The sequence below is a fragment of the Bufo bufo genome, chromosome 6, assembly GCF_905171765.1.
Source record: "Bufo bufo chromosome 6, aBufBuf1.1, whole genome shotgun sequence".
Classification (NCBI taxonomy): Eukaryota; Metazoa; Chordata; class Amphibia; order Anura; family Bufonidae; genus Bufo; species Bufo bufo.
In genome coordinates, this window is record NC_053394.1 from 101,836,667 (window position 1) to 101,857,468 (window position 20,802).

Below are 20,802 nucleotides of genomic sequence, written 5' to 3' on the forward strand. Positions count from 1 at the left end.
AAGACAGCTGGCAATATCCGGAGTACTTGCTGCAGCAGAACACAGGTCCAGTGAAATGATAGCACACAAGTGAAGATACTCAAGCAAGAGATACAACTCAAATGAGAAATATAATCCGCTCCCTACAAAGGAGGAGGGGTGATTTAAAGGCAGAGAAATCAAAACACAGGAGGAACAGCTGGGAGGAAGGAAACAGAAAGTAAAGACCTTATCACAGGGGCGGAGAAACAGAGCAATGAGAACTCCTCCAAGCTCTAGTAGTGACATCATCACAGGGGTGGAGAAACAGAGCTGTGAGAACGTCTCAAAGCTCTAGTAGTGACAGGGGGTATCTGTGGATGACGGACACTTATTGGGGGATCTGTGGATGACGGACACTTATGGGGGGATCTGTGGATGACGGACACTGTTATGGGGGATCTGTGGATGACGGACACTTATGGGGGGATCTGTGGATGACGGACACTTATGGAGGGATCTGTGGATGACGGACACTGTTATGGTGGGATCTGTGGATGACTGACACTTATGGGGGGATCTGTGGATGACTGACACTTATGGGGGGATATGTGGATGACGGACACTGTTATGGGGGGATCTGTGGATGACGGACACTTATGGGTGGATCTGTGGATGACAGACACTTATGGGGGGATCTGTGGATGACGGACACTATTATGGGGGGATCTGTGGATGACGGACACTGTTATGGGGGGATCTGTGGATGACTGACACTGTTATGGGGATCTGTGGATGATGGACACTTATGGGGGGATCTCTGGATGACGGACACTGTTATGGGGGGATCTGTGGGTGACGGACACTGTTATGGGGGGATCTGTGGGTGACGGACACTGTTATGGGGGATCTGTGGATGACGGACACTGTTTTGGGGGATCTGTGGATGACGGACACTTATGGGGGGATCTGTGGATGACGGACACTGTTATGGGGGGATCTGTGGATGACGGACACTTATGGGGGGATCTGTGGATGACGGACACTTATGGGTGGATCTGTGGATGACAGACACTTATGGGGGGATCTGTGGATGACGGACACTATTATGGGGGGATCTGTGGATGACGGACACTGTTATGGGGGGATCTGTGGATGACGGACACTGTTATGGGGATCTGTGGATGACGGACACTTATGGGGGGATCTCTGGATGACGGACACTGTTATGGGGGGATCTGTGGGTGACGGACACTGTTATGGGGGGATCTGTGGGTGACGGACACTGTTATGGGGGATCTGTGGATGACGGACACTGTTTTGGGGATCTGTGGATGACGGACACTGTTATGGGGGGATCTGTGGATGACGGACACTTATGGGGGGATCTGTGGATGACGGACACTTATGGGGGGATCTGTGGATGATGGACACTGTTACGGGGGGGGGGGATCTGTGGCTGGCAGTGTTATATATGTGCCATCCGCAGACCCCCCACCCCATAACAGTGCCATCCACAGACCCCCCACCCCATAACAGTGCCATCCACAGACCCCCACCCCTTAACTGTGCCAGTATTAAACATGCCCCCCTCACTCCTAATTGTACCGTATATCTTAATAATTAGGACCTAATTGCTTGTGTATAATGCCGGCAGGCGGGACGGGCAGCCGGCGCGTCACTCACTGACGTCACTTGCGTGCGCCGCCTGCTTCATTCATAAAGGAGGCGGAGCAGGCACGTGACATCAGGGAGTGACGCTGCCGCCCGCCCGGCCTGCCTGCCGGCATTCTACACAAGCAATTAGGTAGGATATACGGTACAATTAGGAGCGAGGGGGGCATGGTCATGTGGCTGCGCGGGCCACATGAGGAGGTCTGGCGGGCCGGATTCGGCCCGCGGGCCTTGTGTTTGACACCCGTGCCTTAGGGTGTCTACTTTCCGAAATGGGGTTATTTGTGGGGTTTTCTACTGTCTGGGCATTGTAGAATCTCAGGAAACATGACAGGTGCTCAGAAAGTCAGAGCTGCTTCAAAAAGCGCAAATTCACATTTTTGTACCATAGTTTGTAAACGCTATAACTTTTACCCAAACCATTTTTTTTTTTACCCAAACATTTTTTTTTTATCAAAGACACGTAGAACAATAAATTTAGAGAAAAATTTATATATAGATGTCGTTTTAAAAAAAAAAAATTACAACTGAAATTTCGATTAATAACAAAAAAAGTAAAAATGTCAGCAGCAATGAAATACCACCAAATGAAAGCTCTATTAGTGAGAAGAAAAGGAGGTAAAATTCGTTTGGGTGGTAAGTTGCATGACCGAGCAATAAACGGTGAAAGTAGTGTAGTGCAGAATTGTAAAAAGTGGCCTGGTCATTAAGGGTGTTTAAGCTAGGGGGGCTGAGGTGGTTAATATTATTAGAATAATGACCACCTCTGTAGTATCATTGTAATAATTATGACCCCCTCTGTATTATTATAATAATAATTATGGCCCTCTTCAGCCCCTCCAGCATACAGTCCCGTGTAAGATAAATCACTCCCCTGCCGCCTTCAGTCCTTCTTGCAAACAGTCCCATGTAAAATACATCACTCCCCCTGCCTTCCGCTTCTCCAGCATACAGTCCCATGTAAGATACATCACTCTCCTGCCTTCAGCCCCTCCAGCATACAGTCCCATGTAAGATACATCACTCCACCTGCCTTCAGTCCTTCTTGCAAACAGTCCCATGTAAAATACATCACTCCCCCTGCCTTTAGCCCCTCCAGCATACAGTCCTATGTAAAATACATCACTCCCCCTGCCTTCATCCCCTCCCGCATGCAGTCCTGTGTAAAATACATCACTCTCCCTTCAGCTCATCCAGCTACACACGGCCATTAACAATGCAGATAGACTGAACAGTGTGGCTTTCATTGGCTTAAATACGGCCGCTCAGTACTTAAACGCAGTGCTGCTCCTTTCCAATCACAATACAACCACGCTGTGCGGTTGTACCCAAATAAACTGAACCTCTGACCATGAGCTGGTTGCTGGGTTCAGTCTTGAGGGACATTTATTGAGCTAATTACATTAAAAAAAAAGATGCACATTATGGTGCATGCCATATGTGCGCCATAATTTGTGACATTTCTTTCTCGCCTTTGACAGCACCCCTGGAGAGACCACCTCCACCTCCTCAGGACAGGAACCAGAACCGCCTTTGGATCATCCCCTCTATCTCCAGTTCTGTTTCCTGTCCTAAGCGGCTGCGCGGGCCACATGAGGAGGTCTGGCGGGCCGGATCCGGCCCGCGGGCCTTGTGTTTGACACCCGTGCCTTAGGGTGTCTACTTTCCGAAACAGGGTTATTTGTGGGGTTTTTCTACTGTCTGGGCATTGTAGAATCTCAGGAAACATGACAGGTGCTCAGAAAGTCAGAGCTGCTTCAAAAAGCGCAAATTCACATTTTTGTACCATAGTTTGTAAACGCTATAACTTTTACCCAAACCATTTTTTTTTTACCCAAACATTTTTTTTTTTATCAAAGACACGTAGAACGATAAATTTAGAGAAAAATTTATATATAGATGTCGTTTTTAAAAAAAAAAATTACAACTGAAATTTCGATTAATAACAAAAAAAGTAAAAATGTCAGCAGCAATGAAATACCACCAAATGAAAGCTCTATTAGTGAGAAGAAAAGGAGGTAAAATTCGTTTGGGTGGTAAGTTGCATGACCGAGCAATAAACGGTGAAAGTAGTGTAGTGCAGAATTGTAAAAAGTGGCCTGGTCATTAAGGGTGTTTAAGCTAGGGGGGCTGAGGTGGTTATTATTATTAGAATAATGACCACCTCTGTAGTATCATTGTAATAATTATGACCCCCTCTGTATTATTATAATAATAATTATGGCCCTCTTCAGCCCCTCCAGCATACAGTCCCGTGTAAGATAAATCACTCCCCTGCCGCCTTCAGTCCTTCTTGCAAACAGTCCCATGTAAAATACATCACTCCCCCTGCCTTCCGCTTCTCCAGCATACAGTCCCATGTAAGATACATCACTCTCCTGCCTTCAGCCCCTCCAGCATACAGTCCCATGTAAGATACATCACTCCACCTGCCTTCAGTCCTTCTTGCAAACAGTCCCATGTAGAATACATCACTCCCCCTGCCTTTAGCCCCTCCAGCATACAGTCCTATGTAAAATACATCACTCCCCCTGCCTTCATCCCCTCCAGCATACAGTCCCGTGTAAAATACATCACTCTCCCTTCAGCTCATCCAGCATATAGTCCCATGTAAGATACAACCCCCAGAGGATGCCATCTGCCCATCTCTTCTGTCCATATACCAGGCCTACCAGTATTACCCCTTCATATACCGCCTGCCCGTCTGGTCATCCCACACCTAACAATCTGAGTCACTTGTCTCCCTGAGTGTTAGGTGGGGTGACCAGGGGGGCAGGTGGTATATCAAGGGGTAATGCTGGTAGGCCTGGCCTGGTATATGGACAGCAGAGATGGGCAGATGGCATCCTCTGGGCAGTACTGTCTCTCTGGTCATCCTTCACCAGCACCCTTACTGCCACCTGCTTGGCCTGGCTCTCATGGCACTTCACTGCCTGGTGCTTGGCTATCAGCACTGAGTGACTCAGTCACACTGTGACACTGACTGTCACTCACTGTCAGTGTCGCTTTCAGGCTGCCTGTGTCTCTGGACAAACTCTCTGGAGTCTCTGGACTAGTCCTGAAGCGGCAGTGTGGCAGCCATCTTCTCCTTCTTCTTGCTCCGGCTCCGCAGTGTCTTTCCCGCCTGGAAGGTGGGCGGAGCCTATCAGTGTGAACTGCCGTGCGCCCCCGGTGATCAGGGTGCGCGCCAAACCGCTCCTCACTCTGCTCTGCGGCGCTGTATGTTGGGGAGAAAAAAAAACACAGCGATTTAAGATTTTCTTGTGCCAGTGGCCAGCGCCCCCCTGCAGTGTGGCGCCCGGGGCAACGCCCCCCCCCCCCAACGCTACGCCCCTGGTGCCTGGTATTGGACCCCCACTGATCAGATATTAATGACCTATCCTGAGTTCTCCAAATGAGATCCACTCCTTTAATTCCCTTTTGAAATGATGGAAAGAGTACAGCTCTGGTCAGTCCCATAGGAATGGAACAGCAGCGCTCCTGCTCCACCATCATTCCGTTTGGAGACTTTGTGACCTCTGATTTACACAATTGGGGTATAACATGACAGGCAGCTTTGGAATTTGCAGCTAAAACTTTCTATTATGGGACCTTTTCTTTATGAAATGATTCAACTTTATTTTTATTTTTTTTACAGATACTATTACGATATAAAAACATATGGAATGTAGATGTTCAATTACGCCCTGGGTACCTTGCGGCAATAATGAATGCAACTGGTATGTAACAGCATGGAACGACCTGCATTTCCAAGTTCAGACACTCTGTACTCTTCACTGTATGATAGGCCCGAGGTCCTAAGGATGGATCATCAATGTTATGATTATGACTTCCATGTATGAACTGTACACTTAGAAGTGGTGTTGGAATTGAATCCTGTTTTGTGAGATCAGGAAAGCCTTTCCCGCTCTGAAAGGATGGGATCAGAAAATCCCCATGGCACTAAATGTAAAAAAAAAAATATGGCTAATCCATAAAGCCATAATATGGGTGTGTGCATGAGCTCCTAAATTAGCAGTAGACTACTTTTAAAAGGGTTGTCACGGCATGTTATACTGATTTTCTCCTGGCCTCTGTACAGGAACTGTTTAGCCAAATAAAGAGCCCTCTAGCAGTAATAGCTGATCACCCAGATAAAGGGTACGACCACATGGTGCGGTCTTGTAGCGGTTGAAACGAGTACCGAGTAGTTGCATGGGTGGAGTGGGCTCTAATTAAACTAATGAAGACCAGACTGCTTAGTCAGTCTACAGTACATTGTTAATGGGCACACACGGCCATTAACAATGCAGATAGACTGAACAGTGTGGCTTTCATTGGCTTAAATACGGCCGCTCAGTACTTAAACGCAGTGCTGCTCCTTTCCAATCACAATACAACCACACTGTGCGGTTGTACCCAAATAAACTGAACCTCTGACCATGAGCTGGTTGCTGGGTTCAGTCTTGAGGGACATTTATTGAGCCAATTACATTAAAAAAAAAGATGCACATTATGGTGCATGCCATATGTGCGCCATAATTTGTGACATTTCTTTCTCGCCTTTGACAGCACCCCTGGAGAGACCACCTCCACCTCCTCAGGACAGGAAACAGGAACCAGAACCGCCTTTGGATCATCCCCTCTATCTCCAGTTCTGTTTCCTGTCCTAAGGGGCAGGAGAGAGTCGATCCGCCGAAAGAAAGATTAATAACGAGAGCTGCGGGGGCCCCGGCTATTTATATAGTATGTGGAGGGTTACCCCGTGCGGCGTAAGTTCTCCTCCGGGAGCCGCTGCAAAAGTCTGGGCTCCCTTCTCTTTCCCTACCACTTCGGCCCTCCTTCCCGGTCCTGGGACGGTCTTCACTTTCTTGGGCTCCTGCGAACCTCTGTGGCCGTGTTCGCATGTTCGGCCGCCGACCCGCGCGTTTACTTCCGGGTTGCAGCGGTGGGAGGAAGTTATGCTTTGGACTGGAAGGGAAAGGAACGCCGGCTGCGCGCGCCGAGGAGAAAAGCCCAGCCAGCTCACTGGCACGTTGGGTGAGAAAAGCGTGTACAGTAGCTCCATTTGAGACCACCAATGATGCTTCGGTATCAGGGTGGGGTAAGAGGGGATTGATCCCACCATGAATATTATTGACGTATATGCTCATGGGGTCATTTTTATTGCTTAGGTATCAAAGGAGTCTTCCAGGAAGACCTCCAAAGTAAAGGAGCGGGGATGTGGTGTATTTAAGAAGAAGCTCCCTTCTGCCTGGGCAAAACCTATATGTCAAGCTTGTATCAGCAAGTTAATGGAAACTCTGTCTTTAATGGGCATCATGTAACAAATGATACGTGAAGAAGTCAGAGAGTCGGTTAGCGGTTTGATAAACCACCGTCCCGGTACAACTCCCCCTCCAGTGACAGTGAGATACTTTCGGGTCTGGAGGAAGAAGGAGAGTGGAGTCATCAGACGATTCTTCTTTAGACGAGGCCGCAGGGAGACCACTTTTTCATGTGAAGAATACTAGCTCCCTAGTAAAGGCGGTTAGGGCTACGATGGGGTTGGAGGATCAGAAGCCACAGCATTCAGTTCAGGATTCAATGTTTGAAGGGTTAGGCCCCAAGAAAAGGAAGGTATTTGATATGCATAAGAACATTCATGAGCTGATTGCCAGAGAATGGAAAAGACCGGATAGGAAATTTTTCATTCCCTCTTCAGTGAATCGGAAGTATCCGTTCGATGAGGAATTGTCTGCCCCTTGGGATAGAGCCCCAAAACGGGATGTGTAGCAAAGATGTCCAAAAAAGCCACACTCCCCTTTGAGGACATGGGTTCGCTCAAGGACCCAATGGACAGAAGGGCAGAGGTTTATTTAAAGAAAAATTGGGAAGCCTCTGCAGCAACTTTGAGACCTGCCATTGCTGCTACATCTGTTGCTAGTTCCATGAAAGTGTGGATGGGGGAGCTAGAGGCTCACATTAAAGGGGGTACTCTTAGGGCTTTCTTCCTTTCCTGTTATAAACAACACCTTGGATTTCTTAGCTGACGCTTCTGCGGTTGAGATTTTCCGCTAGGGCCTCTGCCTTATCCAACTCTGCCCGGCAGGCTATTTGGTTAAAGGGCTAGAAAGGAGACGCCAGTTCCAAGGCAAAATTGTGCGCTATTCCTTGTCGGGGAGAATTCTTGTTTGGTCCTGTTCTTGATGATTTATTGGAAAAGGCCTCAGACAAGAAGGGCTTTCCCTCTGATAGTCAACCACCCAAAAGATCTTTCCTTCCCAGATTTAACAAAGGGTCCGTTCATAACAGATGCAGATGGTTGTATTATCAGTAACGGAAGCGTTTTTGCTGAACCCTGCCAGATCCAGTAAAAACGCTAGTTCATAGTAATAGTTATGAAAAGAATAAAATCAATAAAGTAATTTAAAAAAACACATTTTTGTGCAGTAACAACAATAGCAGGAGATGCTAGCAGAATACTTGGGTGTATAGGGAGAGGCATTACCAGTAGAAAGAGGGAGGTGCTCATGCCGCTCTACAGAGCACTAGTGAGACCTCATTTGGAGTATTGTGCTCAGTACTGGAGACCATATCTCCAGAAGGATATTGATACTTTGGAGAGAGTTCAGAGAAGAGCTACTAAACTAGTACATGGATTGCAGGATAAAACTTACCAGGAAAGATTAAAGGACCTTAACATGTATAGCTTGGAAGAAAGACGAGACAGAGGGGATATGATAGAAACACTTTTAAATACATAAAGGGAATCAACAAGGTAAAAGAGGAGAGAATATTTAAAAGAAGAAAAACTGCTACAAGAGGACATAGTTTTAAATTAGAGGGGCAAAGGTTTAAAAGTAATATCAGGAAGTATTACTTTACTGAGAGAGTAGTGGATGCATGGAATAGGCTTCCTGCAGAAGTGGTAGCTGCAAATACAGTGAAGGAGTTTAAGCATGCATGGGATAGGCATAAGGCCATCCTTCATATAAGATAGGGCCAGGGGCTATCCATAGTATTCATAGTATTGGGCAGACTAGATGGGCCAAATGGTTCTTATCTGCCGACACATTCTATGTTTCTATTCACCTGTAGTGGTTGTGGTGCGCTTAACACCATATCTAAAAAATTTACAAGGGGGGTGATTTATCATATTTACATATGTCCTGGATATCCCCCATCCTCTGACAGACCATGTGTCTAGACTGAAATCTACTCCAACTCCTAGCTGGCGTGGATCTGAGTCATCATTTACACCAGTAAGGCCGGGTTCACATCACCTTTCCGATCTTCTGATCCATCAGAAGAACAGAAAAATAAGCATCAATTTGCATCAGTTTGAGTCACTTCAGTCAGAGATCAGTTATTTTTTTACGGCAATAAAAGTACTATTTGCAGGACTTTTTCTTCTGTCAAAAATAACTGATCTCTGATGGAAGTGACACAAACTGATCATTACTGATGCTCAAAATAATGGATCTGTTTTGTTTTTTTATGTATTTATGACGGATCAGAAGATTGGAAAGCTAAGTGGTGATGTGAACCCGGCCTAACCTGGTGTAGCTGATACATTAGGAATGTGAACATCCCTGCCCCCACCACTCCCTCTTTTCAGAAAGTGTCCAGGCAGCGAGAAGCACTACTTGGTTGCAGGTTTGCAACCTTTTTTTTGCAGCTGTTTCTGGCTTAGGGGTCATAGTAAATGACCCCCAAGTCTTTGGATTCTATTTTGTGATCTGGTAATTTTTTGTCATCAGTAGTAGTACTTATTTTAGCAGCACATGAAGCGGGAGTAGGTCAAACTCCATCTCTGGTAAGTCTCTGGTCCATCTCTGGTATGTGTTCTGACCGACCATCTAGGGGTCTACTGTATGGTGCAGTGAGGCTGGTCTGGAACACGTGCCTGGAATCTTGGTAGCAGCAACAGAGTCAGATTAGTCAGAATAACTTCTTAATTGAAAGGTACTCCAAATGTGTTTACTCCAGACCAAGTGCAGAATCTGTGATGCTAAAGTGTCTGAAATGAGTCTCTCATTGTCTCATACAGGTAACTCCCCACCTGCCATGGTTCCAAAGAGAGGTGCCTACCTGGCAAAAGATTTGGAAAGGCTAAATGAGTTTTATAAGGTTCCTGTACGAGAACCAACTGATTTCTTTCATGTCATGGTTAAGAAAGGTAAGTATTTGCTTTGTCGGGAAGGGGAGCGGGAGTTTGTATAGGCAATGTACTGCAAAATGTAAGCTGCATAACATACCCATGCATTACATATGATGTGAATGGCCGTGTGTGTGTGTGCATTGCTTAAGTTACATTCACATCTCCGTCAGGTAAATTCAGTAGTCTGTTCCGGCAGAGAAACAGACTAGCGGAGTTACTGTATCTGGCATAGGTGGTCATCGTCACACATCCCATTGCATATAAAGAAATCCTGCGGGTTTCCAACATAAATGCCGGCTTTCTGCTGGACAGATACCACTGCGTGGCGGAATTCCTCTGCCAGAACGGACTACTGGATTTACCTGCCGTAGATGTGAACGTAGTCTTATCTGGGGAAGAGATGGCGCCAAAATGCAAGGCAAGGTAGCAGAGGCAGTGTATGCACTGGGCAATGTTCTGCTGGAAAACCTTGGGTCCTTGTTTCATGTGGATGTTATTTTGACACATACCACAATAAAGAACCATGCCACACTGAATTTTTTTTTGTGTAGGACAGGTTTGAGGAATATGACAGAAATTTAAGGTGTTGACGTGGCCTCCACATTGCACAGATGGCAAAAGCAAGCTAAATTCAAGGAGATTCCATCTCTCAACTTACAGGACTTGAAGGATCTGCTGCTAATACCTTGGTGCCAGATACCACAGGACACGTTCAGGGGTCTTGTGAAGTCCTTGCCTTGTTGGGTCAGAGCTATTTGGTGACAAAAAAGGGACCTTCACAATGTTATGCCGATGGTTTAATGTTATGGCTGGTGTATATTGCACTACAACATTCCACTTCAAATAATACTTTTTATAATTTGGGTCCATTTTCCAGGGAGTCTTTCAGCGATGCGGTTTGTGACGGCTGTTCAGATGTCACACCCTGAGTTCGTTGAGAGGGTCTCCCGGGAGTTGTGGCTACGAATTTGGTCTGAGGTTGGTGTTAAAATCACGTGCTGTAGTATTCTGTCCATTCGTCTTTGTTATGTTTTTTTTTTATTAAAGGGGTTATTGGGGATGTTGATGGCCTGTCTTCAGGATAGATTATCAGTAGGGATGTCCCGATACCATTTTTTTAAGACCGAGTACGAGTACCGATACTTTTATTTAAGTACTCACCGATACCAATTATAACAATGAAATAAATATCATATTTATTTTGTGACCACTGACCAACCAACAGTGTTTCCCAACCAATGTGCCTCCAGATGTTGCAAAACTATAACTCCCAGCATGCCCGGGCACACCTTATTTTATATTCACTGTTTGAACATGAAATGGAGAGAAATTAAATGAATTTCTCCTCCATTTCATGCACCATACCCACCTGGCCTGCTGTAATCCTTCCCATGTGGATGCACCAGAGTACTGGGAGGAAGTAGCTTTAACTTCTCCCAGTGCTAGGCAACCGCATGGGACTTGGGAGCTGCCGCACAGAAGTCCCGCCCCCACACCGATCAGCTGGGACACACTGCCGTCCCCACGCTGATCGGCTGGGAGCGCCGCATCTTGGAAGCCAACACGGGACCCTCCGCCGTCCCCACAGCGGATAATCTGGGACACAGGACCCGCCGCTGCACGGCCATCAGGTATCGGCAGTGGTATCGGCGACATTTGCACGAGTACAAGTACTCGTGCAAATGACTGGTATCGCTAACGACACTGGTATCGGTATCGGGACATCCCTAATTATCAGTATCATTTTGGCAGGGGTTGCGGTAGCGCTTAGGCCTCTTCCTAGGCCAATGACCTCAATGTACATCGGTCACATGGCCTAGACACAGCTCAGTCCCATTTAAGTAAATGTGGCTGAACTGCAAGACCAAGCACCACCGCTATACAGTGTAGTGATCTGTGCTTGGAAAGCTGTGTAGAGAACGCAGTGCTCACAGGAGCTCTCTGAGCACAGCAGTCTCTTCAAACAGTAGATTAGTGGGGTGTCGGGAGTCACAGATCTGATATTGATTACCTGTACTGAAGATAAGTCCCCAATATCAAATTCCTGGATTACTCTTTTTAAATGCTTTTTTTTTTTTTCTCACAAAATGACAATCCATTGTCTTTCAGCTCCTTAGACCTCAATTTACATAATAGAAGCCAAATGAGTGTATATATACATTCTGTATAGAATAATGTAGTCTATTGTGCTGTTATATACCGAGGCATCCAGTTAAAAACATCTACTGCGTGGTATACATTTTCTTTTTTAACATGGGAGCCTTTGGGCAGAGGTATCAGTCAGAGATTGTGTATGGAATCCTCTACACTGCATTGTGAACACACCCTTAGGCCTCATGCACACGACCGTTCCGTTTTTTGCGGTCCGCAAATTGCGGATTCGCAAAACACGGAAGCCGCCCATGTGCCTTCCGCAATTTGCGTAACGGAACAGGCAGCCCATTGCAGAAATGCCTATTCTTGTCCGCAAAACGGACAAGAATAGGACATGTTATATATTTTTTTGCGGGGCCACGGAACGGAGCAGCGGATACGGACACCACACGGAGTGCTGTCCGCATTTTTTGCGGCCTCACTGAAGTGAATGGGTCCGCATCCGAGCCGCAAAAACTGTGGCTCGGATGCGGACCAGAACAACGGTCGTGTGCATGAGGCCTTACATTGATATCATCAGTTATCAACTGTATAGTTAGATAAAAACCGAAACCTTTTTTTTTTATCGTAGTAAAACCGTACTGTTCTGCCCGGTTAAAATGTGCACCAATTTTTTAATCTATGAATAGATATATAGAGTAAATCAATCTGTTTGGATGCATTTATATCATATGGTCTCTTGTGCATTGTTATATCTGTCTGGTTTAGCTACAGTATATTTCCTTCTTACAGGATAAAGACATTACAGAACCAGACAGCATACTTCAGGTAAGAATAAGATTTCGTATAAATGGACCTATGTCATCCTGAAGTACATACAAAGGCACATAGGGTTTTAATCTCTGTTGTATTTTGATTAAAAACTATTTATATCAGATGCCATATCATGGTAATATACCACACACAGTGGTGCACCTAGTCCTCATGGACCTCGTTCACTTGGACTGCACTTAAAATCTACAATAGTCATTGAGCTGTGTTGTCAACATTTTCATCTACTTATTTTGAACTGATTTTCGTCTGTGTTGCTTTCTTCTCTATTCAGACCAAAAGGCAAAGTAAAATTCTTCCTGGTTTCTTCTTGGAAATGATGGAAATAGCCTGCACTCCGCAGACATTCATGTGACATCACAGCTCAGTATGCATCAAAAGCAGGATCAGATCTTGTCAAAAGCCTCCTTCAAAAAAAATATAAAATCAGTTGAAGTAAAGCTGTCCCTACACTTAAAATAACTGTTGGCCGATGGCTATCTTTTCTGATCCTCCCATAGATTTGCATGCTCAGCTTGGTCGAGCATGCATATGTAGTAAATGGAGAGAAGGTAGAAAAGTGTTGCCAGGCACCTCTAGCAGTGTCTTATCTCCCCAGGAACAAAAGTGTTGGGCTGTTAAAATCCAGCTTGTCCAATCCTAATACCCATAAACGTTAGAAGAACGGTTGAACCCATCAAAATTGGTGGATTTGGCCGCAAAAAGATCTAACTTGCATGTCCAACTTTAAGCAAAGTGTTTACAAGGATATTCAGATTTTGGAACAGATTTAACCCGTGCAGTGTTGTACACAGGGGTGCACCACCAATGAGGCCAGGTGAGGCGATGGCCTCAGGCAGCACCAGGTAGGGGCAAGAGGGGAGCAGAGGAAGGGCCATGGGCAATGAGCGCTTTCATTGTGGCAAAGGGGTTAGATTAGGAAATTGGCATTGGGAGGGGCACCGTTTTAGTTTTTGCCTCAGGCAGCAGAAAGGTTAGGTGCACCCCTAGTTGTACATTGATCATTATGAGTGTCCTTGCCTGACCAGTATGTACAGAAGGTTTTTATTCTTAATAGTTATTTTTAAAAAAAAATCAAACCTTGTTTAGGCTGGAAAGAAAGCTGGGATACCTGAAGATCAGGCTAAAACAATACTGTCCACAATCGCCTCACCAGAAGTCAAAAATAAGTTGAAGGAAACAACAGAAAAAGCTTTGCAATATGGGGTAAGGCTGAGCATAATCAATATTTTTCTCTTTTCTGTTATAGGGCATTGTGGTATCTTTACAATATCCCAAATTTGTGTTAAGTTTTATGCATATTTATCTACTTACGAGCTTTTTATATTGCCTGTTGGTGTTCCCTCTATATGGATTTTAGAAAACTTCTTTCGCAAATCTTTTGTTCGGATTGTTGCCGAGTTAAAACTTTTTTTATTTTACAGAAATATAATGTATAGAGAAATGGCCATACATGCATCTGTGTAAAAAGGTCAAGCATGAGTACCTATCGCATGACTGAGCCGTAGCTGAAGGTGATATGCCTGGAGCACAGTGTAAGGCCTCTTTCACACGACAGTATGGCTTTTTCAGTGTTTTGCGGTCCGTTTTAAACGGATCCGTTGTTCCGTTTGTTGTTTCCGTTGTGTTTCCGTTTCCGTTCCATTTTTCCATATGGCAAATACAGTATACAGTAATTTCATAGAAAAAATTGGGCTGGGCAAACCCAATTTTACTCATTGCCATGCATTTGATTTCAGTGCAGGCCGGTGAAGATGTCAATCAAGAGTTAGGGGAAGAGTGGGGCTGGGTTTAATGTGACACTTCACACGTCTCAGACATCTCATGTCTTTAGTTTGATTTTATTGGCCTGATTTCTGGTTGTCAATTACAGTTGTACAATCATTGTTCTCCTTCTTAGGTGCATCTTGACCTGTACAGGGTGAAAAATGGTTTAGCACCAGTGACCAAATTTTTACTTTATCCAACAAGGATCTCATTTTAGCTGAGGAGATAACAACTAACTTTGGTCTCCTTCTTTTTGGGGGCCATACTAATGGCAATTTGCATTTCAATGGGTTGAAGACTTAGGCCCCTTTCACAGGAGCGAGTATTCCGCACGGGTGCAATGCGTGATGCGAACGCATTGCGCCCGCATGGAATCCGGACCCATTTATTTCAATGGGGCTGTGTACATGAGCGTTGGTTTTCACGCATCACTTGCGCGTGTAAATCGCAGCATGTTCGATATACTGCCACGCAACGCAGGCCCCATAGAAGTGAATGGGGCTGCGTGAAAATCGCATTGCATACGCAAGCAAGTGCGGATGCGTTATTCACGGATGGTTGCTAAGAGATGTTGTTTGTAAACCTTCAGTTTTTTATCACGCGCGTGCAAAATGTATTAAATCGCATTGCACCCGTGCGATAAAAACTGAACAACTGAACGCAATCGTAGACAAAACTGAATGCTTGCGAAATCACGCATTTTTCACTGAAGGCATTTGCAACGCATCCGGACCTAATCCGCACACGCTCGTCTGCAAGCCCTGGCAATGCACACCCGGAAACCAACCTGGTGGTGTAAGGTGACATTGTACTCTCCGAGCGCACAGATTTACTGATGCCAATGGTGCTTCAGAACTTAGTATTCATAGCAAACTGTCTCCTTTCCAGCTCATAGTCCGCCAACGCTTTCCACTCCATTAATGGTAATTTTCATTTAAGCAGGCACTCAAATGTAGACATCACATGATCAGTCTCTTCTAGGATAGATATGTTGCGTGCTAGGAATTTATGACCATCTTGCTCTATATCCGATACTTTGTCATGAAGTTGGAGAGTCTCTAGAAGCCCATGATACACACGAGGCTCCTTGTGTGCATAAGATTAACCCCGGGTTCACACCTGAGCGTTCTGAAAGGAGCGCTCTGTATGCGCGATTGTACGGGCGTTTACAAGCGCGCATACAGAGACAAGCGAACACACATTGTCGCGCGTTCCCGAAAGTCTATGTATGGGAACACGCGACAAACGCCCCAAAAAACGCTCAAGTACTTGTTTGAGCGTCGGGCGTTTTACAGCGCGATCGTACGCGCTGTAAAACGCCCAGGTGAGAACCATTCCCATAGGGAAGCATTGGTTTCTCCTTGTGCGTTTTACAGCGCGTAGGAACAAGCTGTAAAACGCTCAGGTGTGAACTTAGGGTAAGGCTACATGCACACGACCATATGTGTTTTGTGGTCCGCAAATTGTGTATCCACAAAAAAAAACGGATGACATCTGTATACCATCCGTTTTTTTTTTTTGCTGATCTATTGTAACAATGCCTAAAACGGACAGGAATAGAACATGTTATTTTTTTTTTGCGGTGCTACAGAACGGACATACGGATGTGGATAGTACACGGTGTGCGAACCCATTGAAATGAATGGGTCTGCATCCTATCCGCAAGAAAAAATACGGAACGGACACGGAAACAAAATACGTTCGTGTGCATGAGGCCTAAAGGGTTTGTTTGCAATGAAATGCTTTACTATAAGACAAGGTCATATAAAGAAATTGAAGCGACCCTCTAGCTCATAAAAAAATAAAATTAACATGAACTGGGGAAGTTTATGCGTACCTGTTGACCTCCGTGTCATCATGTCAGCTGTAGATCTGCCAGATCCTGAGCTCCTCTACTGCCATTCAAGATGGCTGCACAGGTTCTCAGACTATCTGATGCACAGTGTTCATCAGGTAGACTGATAAGTGGTTCTGTCATCTTAGATTGTGCAGCTAAAAAGATGATGTGGAGTGGAGGTCACCAGGTGTTCTGTTCATTCCTCGGTTAACATAAAAAAAAATTCTTGCCATTTTCATTTAGAAATTCTGCTTTCTTTATGATTAATCCAGTGCACCTCTGCTAGTCATGACCACATGTAATCAACAGAGACACACCACAGCCTGTGCCTTGCCTCATCCACCATTTAATGTATATATGTGTCCTCTTACTGCATTTGTTTACATTGATTTACTTTTTCTTTTTTATTGCTCTGCAGATTTTTGGAATGCCCTCCATCGTGGCTCATATAAATGAAAAGCCAGAGTTGTTTTTTGGATCTGATCGGTTTGAACTTCTTGCACATCGCCTGGGTCAGTATTTCAGCAGTATTTTGCATGTTTTTGCTTAGTTTCATGTTTTGAATACACAGTATAACATATATATATATATATATATATATATATATATATGTACAGTTAGGCTACCTTCACACTTGCGGCAGAGTGATCCGGCAAGCAGTTCCGGATCCGGAACTGCCTGCTGGATCCGGCAAAACGTATGCCAACTGATGGCATTTGTATAACTGATCAGGATCCTGATCAGTCTTAAAAATGCCTGATCAGTCAGAAAAATGCCTTGAAATGCCGGATCCGTCTTTCCGGTGTCATCAGGCAAAACGGATCCGGCATTTATTTTTTTTCACCCTTTTTTCGGTCTGCGCATGCGCAGGCCAGAAGGACGAATCCGTCATTCCGGTATTTTCAATGCCGGATCCGGCACTAATACATTCCTATGGGAAAAAAATGCCGGATCCGGCATTCAGGCAAGTCTTCAGTTTTTTTCGCCGGAGATAAAACCGTAGCATGCTACTGTTTTTTATCTTTTGCCTGATCAGTCAAAATGACTGAACTGAAGACATCCTGATGCATCCTGAACGGATTACTCTCCATTCAGAATGCATGGGGATATGCCTGATCAGTTCTTTTCCGGCATTGAGCCCTTTTGACGGAACTCTATGCCGGAAAAGAAAAACCAGTAAGGCCTCTTTCACACTTGCGTTGTTGGGATCCGGCATGCACTTCCGTTGCCGGAGGTGCCTGCCGGATCCGGAAAAACGCAAGACGGAACCGTCTTCCAAATGCTTTCAGTGTTACTATGGCACCCAGGACGCTATTAAAGTCCTGGTTGCCATAGTAGGAGCGGGGAGCGGGGCAGCGGTATACTTACAGTCCGTGCGGCTCCCGGGGCGCTCCAGAATGACGTCAGAGAGCCCCATGCGCATGGATGACGTGATCCATGCGATCACGTGATCCATGCGCTTGGGGCGCCCTGACGTCACTCTGGAGCGCCCGGGGAGCCGCACGGACGGTAAGTACACTGCTCCCCCGCTCCCCGCTACACTTACCATGGCTGTCAGGACTTTAGCGTCCCGGCAGCCATGGTAACCACTCTGAAAAAGCTAAATGTCGGCTCCGGCAATGCGCCGAAACGACGTTTAGCTTAAGGCCGGATCCGGATCAATGCCTTCCAATGGGCATCAATTCCGGATCCGGCCTTGCGGCAAGTGTTCCGGATTTTTGGCCGGAGCAAAAAGCGCAGCATGCTGCGGTATTTTCTCCGGCCAACAAATGTTCCGTACCGGAACTGAAGACATCCTGATGCATCCTGAACGGATTACTCTCCATTCAGAATGCATTAGGATAATCCTGATCAGGATTCTTCCGGCATAGAGCCCCAACGACGGAACTCTATGCCGGAAGACAATAACGCAGGTGTGAAAGAGCCCTTAGTCTCATTGTTACATTCCTGGATGAGAACCTTTTGACTTCATGTATCATTTTCAATAAATGGATTGTATGAATGCATAAAATGTTGAGAATAAAGTATTAGTTAATACTCTGCATTATTTAACTTGTGTGGACATATAACTGCTATCATAAGCCAGTGATCTATTCACAATTGTTCAGGCTTCAGAGCTGATATCTTCCAGCATTCACTGCTCTCTGCGCACTGTTTGCTCTGATGATTTCTAGTCATAGTCTTCAGGTGCTGTACAGAAATCTGATGTAGGAAAACTAACCATCCTTCCTGCGTAATAGTGCAGGGGAGGCGTGGTGGCCGTGGCAGCCAGGGTGGCCGTAGTCCTCACAGTGGCTGATCTCTGCTCCAGTGCTTCCTGGGTCATGTGCAGATAGAGGGGTGCAACCCTTCTTTCCCTGAGGGACACATCCTGGTCTTTAGTTTCTCCTGCCTGGTGGTGGCTGAGGTGCTCTTGATGTTAGTTGATCCACAGGGTGCAAAGCAGGAGAACAGCAGAAAAACAGGTATATAGAGACCAATGACCAGGCTCTCTTGATTATAATAAAGTTGCTTTTTACCAAATAGATGATAAGAGTTTCAGTACAAATACGAGAAGTAGCACAGCTCTCAAGTATTTCACAAAGTACTCTTTTCCAAAAGGCTTTATGTAGGAGATGGCTGATCTTTCCTGAGTCTTTCTGTAGGCACTAGCAATCTCCTCCAGATTGACCAAATGCATGCAATCCCTCTCAATAAATATATGCAATGCCCAACTGTGGGTTGTTGTCCTACGTTGGATGGCCAGTCTGTCTCAGAATTGTGACAAGCACCAGAAGCAATTAACCCTCACCACATGCAGTAAACTCTAAAGCCATAGGCAAGAGTTACCTTTACTGGTTGTCCAAACACAAACTTAAAATGGTCCTCAACCTTCCTTCTTTTGGAGGATAACGTAGCAAAGTTGATTTTGTATCAGTTTTCCACTCAGGAGTGAAGTTCTCATGGAGAATTTCTATTTTGGCATACTTTGCAGCAGCACACACCAAACAAGTCTTTACTCTAGCTGCTCACTAACTAGAGGAACATGGGACCAGCCAACTTCCTGGCAACTGTAACATAAGACTGCCAGTTAACGATTTCCTTCCCATACATTAGCCTTTTGGGATACATAGTGCATAGTAAAGTTGCATTTACCATTTGCACCCCTAAATGTGCATAGTAAGCATCTCGGTGAACATTTTAACAGTGAGACATAACATTATTTTAGTAGTGAACCATAGCATTATAACAATAACCCATTAGCAGTGAACCAACGGGTCACTGCAATAGTAGTTTGTTTAATGGGAACCTGTAACGTTGTACTTGCAGTCCTAGCATATTCAATATTCTCTTTATTTAGAATGTGGCTTACAGCAAAGAAGTTAAATGACTCATTTATACCAAGAAAATGACATCAAAATAATTGGTATTCTGTAGTCTGAAAGTCTAGAATGCTATGTTCTCCATGTTTAAAGAGTGCCTCATTGTAGTAGCAGATTCCTGCAGTAGCAGTTAGCATAGGAGGCGGTACGCATGCGCTATTTAGTGCTGTCTTCTGCAAAAGTAGCAGGGATGAGATCAAAGCATAGCAGCTGGATGTGCGATTAATTTCTTTTCTTTTCTCCCTTTTTTTTTTATATATGTATAGTAGCAGATTCCCTTTAATACTGGAAAATGCACTTCATGTCTTATCTGTGTTTTCTTGCAGGCGAAAAATGGTTGGGACCTGTGCCACAAAAATCCCACCTGTGACAACCTCATCAGAAAAAAAGCAGTATACCAGTTACCGCTATTATATCTGTTTTCTACGCAGATAATGTGTGCACACAATTTCTTATTCTAGTAGCTTGCTGCTAAAATAAATGCATTAATAAAGTACATTCACGCTCCATGGTGCTGGACTGTAGTGGAATAAAAACGTATCACTCTCACCATTTCCACCTTAATATTTTACAGTTTGATGTATATACAGGGCCATTCAAATACAATGGTGCAAAATTATAGCCTCAGTATAATAATTGTGTATCAAAAAAAGACACTATCTGTCCAATTTTTATCTGTACACTACAATTCGATGTGAGCTTCAGACATGGCAGATGGTTTGGAGGTAGTCCAGGTCTGTCCAGACGCATGCCAGCATATCCTATCCACAGAAATAAGTCTCAGGTTGATAAATCTGGTGATCATGGAGGCCAGCGCAACACTAATTCTGGAGTGGCTGGAGGAGTTTCATTCTGGTATCTGAAGACATCCAACTGGAAATGAGGAGGAACACCGTGCTGCTGACAGACTGTTTGGAAGATCTTCCCTTGACTGTGGCATAAGCCATTTCATTAACATTTCCAGGCAGGAGTGGTCTGTGACAGTATCCTTTCCAAAAATGAAGGGACTGTAGACTTTGTGCCTGCTTATTGTACAGTCCCTAATGTGCTTTATAAGGGCACATGGGTTTTCTGAGCCCCAGATTCTAAATTTAGGTTGATGGACCTTCCCATTGAGGTGACACGCAGACTCATCACTGAGCACCAGTTCGTCAGTA

At 45.1% G+C, this 20,802-nt stretch overlaps 1 protein-coding gene across 1 annotated transcript in view; it reads left to right on the plus strand.

Annotated features, from left to right (window-relative positions):
* Positions 1-20,149, plus strand: part of LOC121005863 (glutathione S-transferase kappa 1-like) — a 35,211-nt gene extending 15,062 nt beyond the window's left edge. The window contains exons 2-8 of the mRNA XM_040438659.1: positions 5,270-5,351; positions 9,644-9,772; positions 10,632-10,732; positions 12,641-12,676; positions 13,769-13,885; positions 16,702-16,795; positions 19,972-20,149. Coding sequence (XP_040294593.1) covers positions 5,270-5,351; positions 9,644-9,772; positions 10,632-10,732; positions 12,641-12,676; positions 13,769-13,885; positions 16,702-16,795; positions 19,972-20,015 — 603 coding nt within the window. The 3' untranslated portion in view covers positions 20,016-20,149. The remainder of the gene's footprint in view (positions 1-5,269; positions 5,352-9,643; positions 9,773-10,631; positions 10,733-12,640; positions 12,677-13,768; positions 13,886-16,701; positions 16,796-19,971) is intronic.
* The last annotated feature ends 653 nt before the right edge of the window (positions 20,150-20,802 follow it).